The sequence below is a fragment of the Cygnus olor genome, chromosome 2 (genome assembly GCF_009769625.2).
Source record: "Cygnus olor isolate bCygOlo1 chromosome 2, bCygOlo1.pri.v2, whole genome shotgun sequence".
Classification (NCBI taxonomy): Eukaryota; Metazoa; Chordata; class Aves; order Anseriformes; family Anatidae; genus Cygnus; species Cygnus olor.
The window spans coordinates 14,393,110-14,407,348 of NC_049170.1; the positions used below are offsets into that span (position 1 = coordinate 14,393,110).

The 14,239-nt window shown below is 41.7% G+C and overlaps 1 protein-coding gene across 3 annotated transcripts; it reads right to left on the reverse strand.

Annotated features, from left to right (window-relative positions):
• Positions 1–254: 254 nt before the first annotated feature.
• On the reverse strand, positions 255–11,393 carry GJD4 (gap junction protein delta 4). Of its 3 annotated transcripts, none has more exons than XM_040547157.1 (4): positions 11,248–11,393; positions 6,311–6,542; positions 5,171–5,302; positions 255–1,952 (listed from the first exon to the last, which is right to left on the reverse strand). In XM_040547157.1, the coding sequence occupies exon 4, from the start codon at positions 1,936–1,938 to the stop codon at positions 763–765; it is 1,176 nt and encodes a 391-aa protein (XP_040403091.1). In that variant the 5' UTR covers positions 1,939–1,952; positions 5,171–5,302; positions 6,311–6,542; positions 11,248–11,393; the 3' UTR covers positions 255–762. The 3 variants fall into 3 exon arrangements, with proteins under 3 accessions (XP_040403091.1, XP_040403090.1, XP_040403089.1); XM_040547156.1 differs by having other exon boundaries at positions 5,167–5,302; XM_040547155.1 differs by lacking the exons at positions 6,311–6,542; positions 11,248–11,393 and adding an exon at positions 5,505–5,688 and having other exon boundaries at positions 5,167–5,302.
• Positions 11,394–14,239: the final 2,846 nt, after the last annotated feature.

Here is a 14,239-nt window from a genome sequence, read left to right on the forward strand (position 1 = left end):
TTCCCTTTCTTAAATCTGCTCTCACAGGGGCTCAAACAGCATCACTTATTGGCTTGGCTGTGGCCAGGGTCGGGTCCCTTTGGAGCCGGCTGAAACTGGCCTTATCTAACATGGGGCAGCTGCTGGACTCTTCTCACAGAGGCTCCCCCCTGCAGGCCCCCCCCACCAAAACCTTGCCACATAAACCCAATACACTAAGTAGTGGAGGTGCACTCTTCAGTCCCAAAAGATCCATAAGATCCACACTTTCTTTACACATTAACACTTTGCTACAAAACATTTATTTATATTTTTCACCATCTACTCTTGCCTGAATGTCCTTTCTTAGAGTGGGCTTAGAGAGTTTAATATGAGGAGATAAATTAACCTTCTGACAGTAGATAATGTACAACTGTGTTTAAAAGTCACACCTTCCTTAAGTTCAATCTTTTGCAATAAAACTAGGTTAGAGCAAAAAAGTATGCACATGTACTCCTGGCAAAACAGGTGAATCACATCAGTGACAGTCCACAGCTTTTTAGAGTCACACCCAGAAAAGGATAAATATGTTACATTTTCCAAAAAGCGGTTCCATTAATGTAATATCCTTCAAATTCTTATCCACCATTTTGCCTCTTTTCCTTCAGTTAGCCAAACACAGCAAAGCAGCATGTCTCTGCAACATAACTTCAGCAAAGGGATCCAGCTGAAACTACCCAAAACTTCCTTAGGGTCACAGTGATGTGTCCTGCCAGGCTCATTGTGTAGTGGTCTCTCAGAATTTTATACCCATTCTGACTTTTTTGATCTCAAGCAACTAGTACTACTATAATTTGATTGTGCATCAGGATTCTTTAGCTCAGCTGAAGTGTAGTATCCTAAAACCTTGCTCTGAACTACAGAGGAGGAAACTCCAAGGTGAGACTTGATCTGAGGTCTCAAAGTCAGGGCAGTATCTTTAATGAAACCTTGCTGGAGCCCTGGTACCACCTGCTGGCATGTAGTTCCTTCTTGGTCACCAGCACCCAATGGTTCTTCAATATTATCTTGCTTAACATCAAGAGCTCCTGACATACAGGGCTTGTTGCTGTTGGTGTTAAGGTTAGTGCTGGCAGTTTGCTGAGAGACCCCTTCAGGATGAATAATAGTCTCCTCTTCCTCTTCAGAGAGAAGTGAGCAGGAGCCATCACTGGTCTGGCTGCCATTTGATGCTGGACAATCTTGATTTGGAGGTGGGGATTTTGGGCTGCCATGCTGTCCTAGGGGAAGATTTACAGTGCCCTCATCCTCTGCATGGAGGTTTGCCAGCAGATCATTCTTTTCGTTTCTTGCTGTCATTCTCCGGAGGGCACAGACAAGGTCAGCAAGGCTGAGCAGAAAGGACAGACTGGTGACACCCCAGATGAAAACCATCATGATGGACTTCTCAGTGGGCCGGGAGATATAACAATCAACTGTACTTGTACAAGGTGAATGGTAGCAGGAAAAGCGCTCAGGAACAAAAAATCCAAAAAGGTAATATTGAGCAGCTGCAAAGGCAGCCTCAATTAGTGTCCTAAAAAAGAGATGAACAGTGTATGCCCCAGAAAAACTGAGGACACTTAGGTTCTCTGCATCACAGTCTAATCTATTGACTAGAGCACTTCTACAAAGTTTCTTCAGGTCTTTGTGACTGGATGAATCCTTATTGCCTCTGCATCTGTACACCAAACAGTGCATTCTTACAATGTACGTAGCAACCTTGTGCAAAACATAAATGCTGAATGCAGCATAAGGTAGCAGGATAGACACAGTCTGAATGAGCCAGAACCTGAAGTGAGATATGGGAGCGAACAAGTCATAGCAAACGTTGGAACATCCTGGTTGCAGGGTGTTGCAGATGAAGCGCTCCTGCTCATCTTGGTAGAGTGGATAGCCTGCTAACACGACCACTGCCATTCGCAGCAGAATTATCAACATTAGCCAGATCTTTCCTAGAAGAGAACAAAAGAAGGAGTCAGAGCACTGAGAGAGGAGAGAAGGCAGATAATGTAGTGAGGCTCTCTCTGTATACAAAGCATTTGAAGAAATACCTCTGTAATCAGTTTCCTCTTGAAAAAGCACCTCCTTGGCTTTGTTTTGACTAGGACTGAAACTTGTGTGAATATGTGTTAGCTAGCATATTCCATAACTTTCACCTAGACTTGAGAGTGTAGGAGTTTGACATGCAATAAAACAAACCAAGCGAAACCTCAGACTAACGAAAACACTCTGAACTTATACAAATCCATTAGAAAAAAGAAAATGAATGAATAATTCCATTTCTCTTACAGTTCTTACTTACTGTTGGTTTCATATTCCTGCACCTGGATTTTGTCCTATTTCAATATAGATCAGCTAACACAGCATGAAACTCTTCTAAATACAAAAGATTGTTTCATGAAGTAGCATTTTTTCTTTGTCTTGGCTGCAAAATCATATATAAAGTTTACTACTGCCAACAAAATCTCTCTGCTGTGTCTAGACTGATACTTACTCATGAGCTAGTTAAGGTGCTACCAGAAAACTTATTTAAAATGTACTATGAATGTAAATTTGTGTGTGCACATGTACCCCAGTCATTTCTCTCTAATACTTCTTCAGTTGCCTCATTTTCATCATATCTCTCCTTCTTCTGTGACCTTGGCATGCTGCCTCTCTCCCTTCAGCTCCCTCCTGTCTTACCACCAACACCGAGTGAAGCCTTACAGGTCTGGCATTTCCATATGCTGATTACTTTTATTTGTCTTTTCCTCAGTTCTTTCATATGGTTGTATTAGGTAAGGCTTGGTCTCATCCACTTCAGTGGGAAAGATCAAGATTTAACCTTATTCCATCACGCCAACAGCAGTGAAATATCAGGCATTCCTACCCTGCATATCATATCTTTTTAATGAGACTTCACTGTTCATGACAGTTTCATGGAGGATATTTGGATGGGGAAGGTCTTAGATAAAAGTTTTTTCGTAAAGTTATACAAATTGCTATATTACTGACAAAGCTATTTAGTAAAAAGATTTTTTTTTCTGGGCAGGATAGAAAAGTTTGAAAATAAACTGTAATATTGTCAAAAACTAAAAATATATTTTGTACAAGCACATGGAAAAATTTAACATCTGAAGTAAAATTTAGTGTTTGAATTTCTCAAGCTTCCATTTGAGTCCTGTCAGTGTTTCCTTACGTGGTTTTGAAAAATTCATTTAATTTATTAATCACCTGATATAGTTTCAAGTATTTAAAAAAAAAGAAAAAAGGAAAAAGAAAAAAAAAGGGAAAAGAAGGAAGAAAAAATCAAAAATCAAAAAGAAAGAAGAAAGAAAAAAGAAAAAGAAAAAAAAGAAAAAGAAACAACACACAGACCTAGGAGCAAAAAGGACAACAACAACAAAAAAAAAAAACACAGAAAAGAGTGATGAGATTAATTCTGTACTTTAAGGAGCAGTTAAGAAAGTGGTTTTAACCATAGATAAATAAATGTCAAGACTCAGTGACGAAGCAGAAGCGTGCTATATGCAGTTAATCGCTGAGAAATGCACTGAAAACCTCAGGCCATTAATAGTGACTGTACATCTCACATGCACACAACATCTTAAAGGCAATCTGTTGAAGAGAACTGATACACATTCTGAAGGTGTTTTTAAAATCCAGATCCAAAAACATTTTTTCTATAAAATGTAGTATTATTTACAGGTATTGTCTTGAACAACATTCTTTTCTACTTCCCATAAAGCTGTTTCCTTGTAGTTGGTAAGAATCTTAAACATTCAAATATTTCTGCAACATATATCTATTAGTGTATTGAGCATGCGATTTGAATGTCCCACATAAACCATTTGTGGCTAATGGACAGATTGTGGGACTGGATCAGTAAAGCTGCACTCTGAAGTGCAAAAACTTCAATAGGAAAAATGTAAGGATATATACACTATATGAGGTATCATCATAGAAAGCTGCTGCTCCTGGCAAAATAAAGTATTATCTAAATAAATCGAGATCTTCCTATTTCATCTTTAATCACCTGAGCTTTAGTGGTGTTTTTTTTTTTTCCTGTATTTTCAGCTTCTTGTGTTTTGATATGCAGGCTGTGCTGCTGCCCTCTTTTTGACAGTGTTGGTCGACAGAAAGCACCAGCTGTACGGAATCAGTCATCTTTAGAAAGCGATGCCTCATACTTAGGTAACATATTTTCCCTGTGAGGACCTCAAAGTGTTTGAAGCACATTAGTTAATTAAGCTCAAAATACTACATGCTATTTCACCATCAATTTTTAATTAGATCATGTACAATAGGGAGTGCTGCTTAAAAAAATCAATGGCTCCTTAGGAAGTAGTTTAGTACGACACACATTTTATCGAGATCCCCTCTGTGCACCACTGTCTCTAACGACTCAGCCCTCATTACCCATGCTACAACAAGCCCCTGCGGCCGAGCTGGGTGCTCCCTGCAGTGCCCAGCACAAACCACAGCACCTGCCCGCGGCCGGAGCGAAGGGGCTTTGAAAGACTTTCGAGGGCCTTTCTCTGGCTCACATTTTGCTCCAAGCAGCCTATGAAAGAGGAACATGTCTGATTTAAATAAGAAGAGGAAAAAAGAAACACTCAGACCACTTTGCTGAGGAAAAAATAAACTGATTTTGTTGTTGTTGTTTTTGTTTGTTTTAAATGCATATGAACTTTGGTCATTTATAAAATTAAAGAACAAAAAGCAATGGTAATTGCAATGGTAATTAACCACAAACAAATGTCTTCTTGCTAAAGAGAGGTTTTTTCCTTCTTTAAATATTTTGGTCCATCGGTGAAGCTACCACATACATTCTACTGTTGGCTGTATGTGATATACATGAAGTATTATTTCTGTGTGTTTTCACCATGATCCATACAACAGCCCATAACAGAGGTGATTCAAAGCTCAGGCACTGACATCCAAATTTGAAAACCATGCCAGAATTTTTTCATAAAGTTCAGAAAATATCCACCAGAGAGGAAGTAGGAAGCTATTTAACAAGAAAAGAAATACACTAACCACTTTTAAATCACGTCTGAACAATAACTTCTTATTTAAAGGTTACAAAGGGATAGTTAGAAATGAAATTGGACTATCAGTAGAACATTTGTGTGGCTTTGGGACAGGAGCAGTGAAACAAAGAGCAGAGCTTTTTAAAGTACTTACCTACAATTGTCACGTTATAGTTGAGAGTGACAATCAAAAATCCCAGCGAGTCCCAGCGCTCCATGTTCGATCAGGTTCACAGCGCTGCCAGCTCCTGATGTCTTTACAGGTTTGGCATTTCCCAAGTAGGTTAGACCTAGACAGGGAAGAAAGAAAAAAGAAATATTTGGTAAGGGTCACAGATGACAACTAGAACCCCAGCTACGACAACGTTACTATTGCTGGATTATTTTGATGATTTGAACAGGACTGTTAGCTCTGGATATGGGAACAAATCTTCCAAAGGGTTTAAATTTGTCTTGCAAAAGCTCTAGCTGCTCAGATTCCTCTGCTCTTACCTCTTTTGTGGATCCTCTGTCTGGACAACTGCAAGCAGACAAGCAACAACAGGAGGGATCTCTGCCATTGTAGACTATTCTTACCCTCCCAGGGCATACCAGCCTCCTGGCATTGCTGAGATATTTCAGTGGTGAAAGACAAGGAGAGGGGAGAGAGGGAAGAAAACCATGGACCAGGAATTAACAGAAGCTTCTCCGTTTCCCCAGGAGAAGCATAGATGAATAAAGGGTCAGAAAAGGGACACAAAAGGGTAAGCATCCCTGTATTTGAAAGACACTGCCAGTTTAGCAGCCGTTCACTGGGAGCTATCCCATTGCAATTTCTCAAAGCAATTTTATTTCTAAAACACAGCCTCCCTGACAGGACATCGTGGCCTTGTCAATCACTGCCACGCCGAAAAGTCCCCTGCGTGCTGAGCCAGCCCGTGGGCTGAGCCTCCCCGCAGGCGTGATGAGAAACGGGGGAAGCCCTTACAAAAAAGCAGGTGGGGAACTGGTATCAGTACTTTCTCCCTCAGCTGCTTGGTACCCAGGGCATCACACGGCTGACAGCAGGGCTGGTGGCTCCATAACCGCTCGGTGCCCCTGCACAGCCTGCCCTTGGCACCCAGGGAAAAGCATGGGTGCAAATAATTCCCCACGCCTTTTGTTCCTCACCCCCACCGTACCACGCCGCCTTGGGAAAATAATCTGCTTTCCACCCACTGCTCAACTCCTTACATGGTGTTGTGTGCAGTCTGACCTTTCTAGTCTGTGTTGTAATAGGGACAAACATAATATGGGCACTTGTTGTCAGCAACTCTTACCAGTAACTAGAAAAACAGCAGAAAAGAAGAGTTTTTGTGTGATACAGCAAGGGAGAAAAGTGATGTCATGACAACCGGAGACCTCAGGGCAGTCTGGGCTTCTTGCTGCAGCCCTGCTCACATCCTTCAACCCATGGCTCTGCTCCCTAGGGGGGCCAAGGTGATCCTGCCATCATGAGGTGCTTATAGCCAGCTGTGATTGGGCAGAGTTTTATGACTGTGTGTGTCTTGCCTGGAAAAAAGGTAAATAATCATTTAATAAAGTACAACACAACTGCACAGACTTTTCTCCTCAGCTCTCTGATCCCAAAGTGTGCAATGCCACAGCAGAACACACTGAGCATTCTTTCTGTAGTAAACCCCATCCCACACAAACCCTAAAAGTGGAGTTTGAAAGGATGGCACTTAAAAACCCAGTGCAACTCTTTAAGTGAATAAAGAGATTTTAAACTGTAGCAGTAAACGCAGGAGTTTTCTTTTTTCAGAATTGTTTTTTGTAATGTATTTGCTGAGCAAAACTTCTTCTGTTACTGAACTGTATTTATGGTGTGAGACAATGGTTTTGGCTTCATTTCCCCATCCAACGCTTTTTTTCAGGGATGTGTATGTGTGAGAAGTATGGGAAGGAAGGAAAGTTGGAGGAAGAGAACATAGAAGAAAAAATGTGCAAATGGAGGAGATATAAATTATGCTGAGATATGAAGGTATTCCTGTTAAACATCCTTTGTCAAAAATAGTTAATAAAAATAGAGTCAGGAATGTCGAGATGGTGGCAGGGTATGAATGCTCAGCAGCTGCATTCGCACAATAGACTATAAATTGTCCCTGTCAATATTGCCAGTTAAAATATCCTTGCTTGTCATTGCTGTGAGAGACTGCTACCATTTGTGTAAGAGGATAACTGCTAGGGATTTAAGCCCCCGAACTGTTGCCTTCAGGACTACACCAGGCAACTATAGCTGGTCCCACAGCAGGATCTGCTAAGGTAGGTTGGCCCATTTTCTTTAAAAAGAAAGAAAGCAACATCCCCTTCCAGACTCGCCATGCAGCCTAACTTAGGATTGGATTTACGTCAGAAAGTCTAAATTCTATTTTAGTTTTTCCAGGCAACTTTAGCTTTTCTATTTTAGTTTTTCCAGGCAACTTGTATCTGACTTCAGTCCAACACTTCTCCTCTCTGTGGTGTGTTCTCTTTGCCATACTTTTTCACAATGTTTTTTACAGTCTCTTCCCGTGCATGTGGCATCTCTCTCTTAAAAGGGATCAGGATTTTTGTTGCAGCCTCCAGGTGACCACAAGTTAAGGTTTTGGTTTATTAAGGGGTTTCTGGTCAGCTGCAGACTGTGTCAGTCACTGATTTCACTCCAGGAAGGCAGGGAGGTGGAACAAGGAGACCTGGGGCAAGCTGGTCAAAGGAAAAAGGGACATAACCGTAGCTAATGTCAGGGTATGGCTCTCAGAGGCACTGCAGTGACAAACTTTGCCTTTGAACACTCACGTGTCAGTAGCCAGTGCCTCTGAGAACTCTGAAAAAGCACCAGGATGCCTGGTGCACCCACCCTGCACCTCCTCCAGCTGTTACTGGAGTATTTGAGCAAGGTCACTGCTTCCCTGTGTGTTAATTCACTTGTCCTCCTCTGGGAGATGTGCTCTGTGGTCTGAATGAACTGTGGGCCCTGTTTGGGCCTGGTTGGGGTGCACCAGCAAGGGCCAGCAGAAGCAGCCAAGGAGATGAGCAACAACTGCACCAGGACCGCACTGATACATCCAGATGCCCATTTCCTCAAGAACGTTAATTTTTTCTCCATAGCTGTGCAATCCGTCTAGTAGCACAGGGACGTCAGCTCTGCAGTACCACCAGCTGGCATGGCACCACCACCCACGTCGGAGGACAGGCACGTGGTGCACAGCCCCATCCCTCCAGACACAGCCCAGTACGAGCATCTCACAGAAAACTGTTCCCAGGCTGTAATAAACTTCAGTTCTGGCTCGTTCTAGTTAGGTAGGAGAGACAGGTGGAAAACACTGACATGGCTTTGTGTAAAGCTAAACTTCAAAAACTAGTTGTATCTCAGTGTGTCTGATTTTAGAAGAGGTCTTTAAAAGCCACAGGAAAGCTTTCACTTTCAGAAACCAACAATGAAACATAAGAAGATGCAACTAAATCTATTTAAACATCTACAACTGCTGTCTACATTTCTAACCCTTTACCACAAGTCCGGGGCTTGACCCTGCAAAAATTCACAGATATGACTCTGTCATTGTGTGTGACCCACTGAAACTTTCTGAACTACTGGAACTGCATTTCACTATGGACCTATGTCAGGTCCCCAGGCTGAGACCTGGGTTATTTGGCACAAAAGTTCAACAACCCTTCACTTGGTCCTTGGTTCAGAATGACATTCAGAGTGATGCAAAGTAATGCAAAAAAATCACCGTCCCAGGAGCAAGTCAGAGTCACCTGAAGGTTGCCACATGTCCAACCCCCCAGAAGCTCACACCATTCCTCTAAAATTCCGAAGTCCCAAGCACATCTGTCCTACCCAGTCCACACCTACACTAATGACATGCAAGTGTAGTGCAGTGGGAGCTGTTACAGGAGATTGCATGCTGTAGAGCATCTGCCAGCAATAATGCTACATCCTTGTGCCAATTTCATTAATATTAAGGCAAAAATGGGTCACTGTAAGAGCTTCCCTAGCACAGAAGGGGATCTGGCATTTCAGCCCAGGGTCTTTGACAGACTATTGTTTAAGAAAGAAAAATTACAGATGCATATCTAATATTTTAAAGACTAATTTAAAAATCTATGTAGAATTTTTCAAAGTAGCAAACATTATTTACTTACTAGAGTAAATCTAGCTCTCCAGAGAGTGAACTGTAAATTCAAGTGAAAAAATAATCTATTCAGAAAGGACACCAAAAAACATTAAGGCAATTAGTCTTGATATCTTGATTTTATAAAGTTAGCAAAATACAGCAGAAGAGTGAGAGGAGGAAAACAAGGTAGTCATGAAGTATAACAACAAACAAATAGTGGGAAAAGCTGCCCAGAATTTTACTTTTTTTTTTTTTTTTTTTTTTTTTTTTTAAGATACATAGTGCATGTGTATACGTATAAACCTGTCAGACAAACTTGAAAGTAATCACGTAACGTGTGTAAAAGCCTACTACAGCGTACGCACAGCGAAGGAGCAGGCACAGCGTGGGAAGCCCTCGCTTTACGCAGGCAGATGTGGTGTGGTGCTGCACACACTGCCCCGAGCTCTGGCTGTGTGTCACTCGGAGACTCACTGCAAGCAGCACGCTCTCAAGGCAGCCTCTCAACAAAACAGATGTCATTGCTGTGCAAACATTTAGCAAGCAAGAACATTGTAACCCAGGAATTATGGCCGTGGAGCCTGTGCAAATGGAGGCAAGGGTGCAGTGAATCTTTTCCATCAAGAACAATTTAAGGGGAGCTTAAACATGTTCCTATTCCCCATCACTCGGCCTCAAAACAGCAGTCCCCAGAGCTGCCTTCATTCAGAAGGGCTTTTAGGAAACTTTTAAATTCTTTCTCCCTCTCTGCTCCACTCTCTTGAGACCCCACCTGGAGTACTGTGTTCAGCTCTGAGGTCTCCAATATAAAATGGGCCTGGGCCTATCCGAGTGAGTCCAGAGGATGGCCACGAGGATGATCAGAGGGCTGGAGCACCTCTGCTGTGCAGACAGGCTGAGGGAGCTGGGGTTGTTCAGCCTGGAGCAGAGAAGGCCCCGGGGAGACCTTACAGTGGCCTACCAGTGCCTAAAGGGGGCCTACAGAAAAGCTGGGGAGGGACTCTGGCAGGGAGTGTGGTAAAGGGACAAGGCATAATGACTTTAAACTAAAAGAGGGGAGATTCAGTTTAGATATTAGGAGGAAATTCTTTACAATGATGGTGGTGAGGCACTGGCACAGGTTGCCCAGAGAAGCTGTGGATGCCCCATCCCTGGAGGTGTTCAAGGCCAGGCTGGATGGGGCCTTGAGCAATCTGGTCTGGTGGGTGGTGTCCCTGCCCATGGCAGCGGGTTGGAATTAGATGGTCTTTAAGGTCCCTTCCAACCCAAGACATTCTCAGAATCTGTGAACATGTCCCTCTTCCCCTTCTGTCTACCTTCCACTCTCAGGCAGGAGATGCATGCACACACACAGACATAAGTGTATAAGCGCATGTGGGTGAAACAGTCCAGAAGGACATCTAGAATAGAGGAGTTCAGCTCTTCTTTAACTGCTGATATTGATGGGACTTGAATTTGGTAACTTCCATGCCTTGATCATCTTTGATACTTAGGTCTGCAGTGTCTTCCATGTGTCTTTTTGCCTCCCCCTTCCTCTACTAATTTAGTAAATCTAAACCGATAGTGTTTTACTGCATACTCTCAAGGAATTAGATTATTCTAAGTCTTACTTTGCCTCAAACAGATCCCCTTACAATAAATATTTGAAGGTTCAGGACATGTTTTACAGGACATCTTCCTAAAGGAAATCTGCTTCTAAGATGACAGCAAATGGAAAAAAACAGCTCTCCTTCAGGCTTTGGTTCAGCAAAGTCAATGCTATTCAGCCAAGAACTTAACTTTAAACATTTCAAGACTGATCTGAAGGGAAATTAAGTAATGGGAAGTATATTCTCATTCAGAAGCTCAGGGCCAATTTCTTCAAAAGTATTTAATTTTATGAAGTAGTATAAGTTCAAAGTGAGTCCATGGGATTTCCAAAAGCATATTATTAATATCTGCTAAACTCCTACTGAAATAAGTAACTACACCAGTACATGTCATTACTGAAATTTGCTGTGCCGTAACACACACAAAAAATCTAATGTATGAGAAGTTCCAGCTATTTTTCTTTTTCTTTTTTCTTTTTTTTTTTTTTAATTTTGCATGTAACACTTGACACCAAGTTTTATACTTACATTTCTGTGCAGAGTAAACGCATATCTGAAGGTTTGGAAAGTCTTGGGATCCCAAGTTTTATGCTGAATCTGGTGATGGCATCGGTACCCAACACCTGACTTTAATCAGAGGCTGAGTTCTTTGCTCAGGCAGCTCCAAACCTATCAGTGCTAAGGCAGAAAAAAAGCAGAAGAAAGGACATTTCAGATTGGGTGGGCCCTCAGATAATGCTTTGCTGCACCTTGATAATAGTGTGATGAAAATTTTGTTAATTTAAAAAAAAAAAGTTACTACCTACTCCTCTCCTCTGTACTAGCCTAGTGATGGTCACAGCAGAAACAGTTTGCACAAAGCAGCTTCACACTCTGAACTCCCACTGGCGGAGAGATCACTGAGCAGAAACCAACCCTTTGCTCTTCCAACAAAAGATGAGGAACAGTAACCATGAACAATGGAGGTGCTGAGAAGCTGTGGGAGAGGCCTTCAGGTGACAGCAGAAGTGCAGCCCCAAGCAGGTAGTCAATGGGAGAGGGAAACCTCTGCCCTGGAAGGTGTCTCTCCGAGAAGGACCTAGTCCCCAGCACACACACAGACCTCCTAACAGGAGTGGCATCAGTACAGCTGAAGATACCAGATAGTTACTTACTCCTGTTATTTGTGTTGCCTAGCTTTGACGTTGTTTGTAAATGAAGTTGTTTGTACTATTTTAAAGTATGGTGCACTGATATTGTGGAAATAGTTAAAGTAAGAAAAATGCCATAAGTAATTGGGAAAGAGGTTTCATAATGAGTAAATCATGGCAAAACTATCTTTGGCTGGGTATACTTTTAATTTAAGTACTTACATAGTATCCCTTCTCAGTATGAACATTGCAGAGAGCAAATAGATCATGGTTTTCAACAGGCACAGCAGAAGGAGCTATTGTGTTGGTTCTGGATATCAGTAAATAAATCCGTCATATCAGATTTAACATACAGGCAGCCACTGTGGAATTAAAATAGGAGCTCTTTACACCTTCTTGTATTTCATGGCCGATCATTTTAAGAAACAAAACCCATACTGTTGTCTGCATTATTGAACACTTAAACTGCTTTTTCTTTCACTATGTACAGATGAATGGAAGTACTTGGTCACTGAAACCAGGCACAGAAACCAAGCATCAGACACCATAGGAAAAAAGCCTACACAAGCACAAAAATGAAAGAGGGGAGCTGGAAAGACAGAGGTGATGTTTTTTACCTCTGATTCACGTACAATTTATATCTCAGGATTTAAAATCTCAGAATTTAAATCTCAGGCCGTACTGAGTGGGGATTTCTGATTGCATGTGAAGAAATGCCTCTTCCAAATTAAATTAATTCCTGTGCTGAAGTCAAAAAGTACATTCTTTTAAATTTTATCTACATCTTAAAAATATGACTTTAAATCACCAAAAAGTTGTATCTGGCACATAATAAAAGCCTACTCCAAAAGTTTTTCTGACTAAAAAGAACGTGTACATTTATCACATTGTTTCACAGTGAGAGCCTTTGATCTCCAGATGTGCTTTAAAAATCATGAAGGAAAATTCTAATATTTCTCTTAGTTGTTATTCACATCTTATTTGGAAAATAATAATAGATTTCTTGAATCACTGTCAGGACATTCACATTAGCTATGTACATCTAGCCATAGGAAAGCATTTCAAGGGCAATGCATAAAGGAGTTTTTGAACCTGATCTTGATTTTTCTCTGTCTTCTTTTGACCTTAATCTGTGACCAGCTAATAGTCTGCTTATTAAAGTTCAAAGTGGCCTTGCAGAAAGTATTTTAAACAAATCGTATCTAGGCTAACCACCACAATATTGGGGGGAAAAAAAAAAAAGAGAGATCAGTTCAGGACGTGAATTTGTTCTCCCCAAACCTATGCTTTACAATAAACACCTACCTTGCTAGCTGCCTGCTGTTTCCATGGTTTCTGTTTTGTTTTCTCCCAAAGAGCCTTGTTAATAATCATTGCTAATGAGCTCTGAACACTCTGGGCAGGACACGAGGAATTCCCCTGTTAAACTGGGATAGCATTCATACTTAATGCATTATATCAACCAGGATTTTCTCCTTTAAAGAGAAAAACATCATATACCTCAGTGTGATGGCTTGGTTCTTGATAAAATTAATAAGAATTCAATATCTGATTCGCATTTAAACCCCTACCATAACCCCAAAAGGGCAACATGAATCCTAAATTATTTATTCTGCCATTTTAGAGAGCAAAAGACAACAGGCAAGAACCACCAAGAGTGGATTTCTTGGCAGAATGCCCATTCCCAAAACAGACTGCAGCAATAAGGAGATTTTTGGCAGCAAGGGACACTTTGCCATGAGTGGATAGGAGGGCTGATGAGCGTCCTGCCTCAGGTCCCATTTAGGTGGGGGAGATGAAATGCACCCTGTCCCGTTCTTGCATCCAGCCTGCTGTAGCACCAGCCTGATCTGGGGATATGTGTGTCTGGTGGCTTTGCGCTGGTAGCAGCCACTTTTACTGCTAGCAGCTATTTAGTTTCTAGCTATCAAAGCTATAACAAGCAAAGCTTGCTGCAGAAATCTCCCATTAACTGGTTATTGGAGAGCTGAGCAGCAAAGTGAGGGATTCCTCATGTCCTATACAGAGCGTGCTACAGGATGAGACCAAGAAACATTACAGCTTCTGGAGACATGGCCTAGGCTATAGCATTTTTTAAAAGTATATTGCAAACAAAAATTATATCATTTAACAGAGTACATCAGTAGTCTTGCCCATAAAGGTGTGTAAAGGAGTCTTTCTCTAGCATCCATATTAATAATGCATTTTGTGTGTTTTTTTAAATGCTAGTTTGACAGCCTATTTTCCATGAAGCAGCAGGCACTACTAATTACACTGCCTTTACTCACCCACCACTTGCAGTGTACTTCCATTAGCTGTGCCCTGCACAAATGCAGGCTTGTGTCCCCAGACATACTCTGCTTATGCCCTGTTGCCTGCCAGGCCTGAGA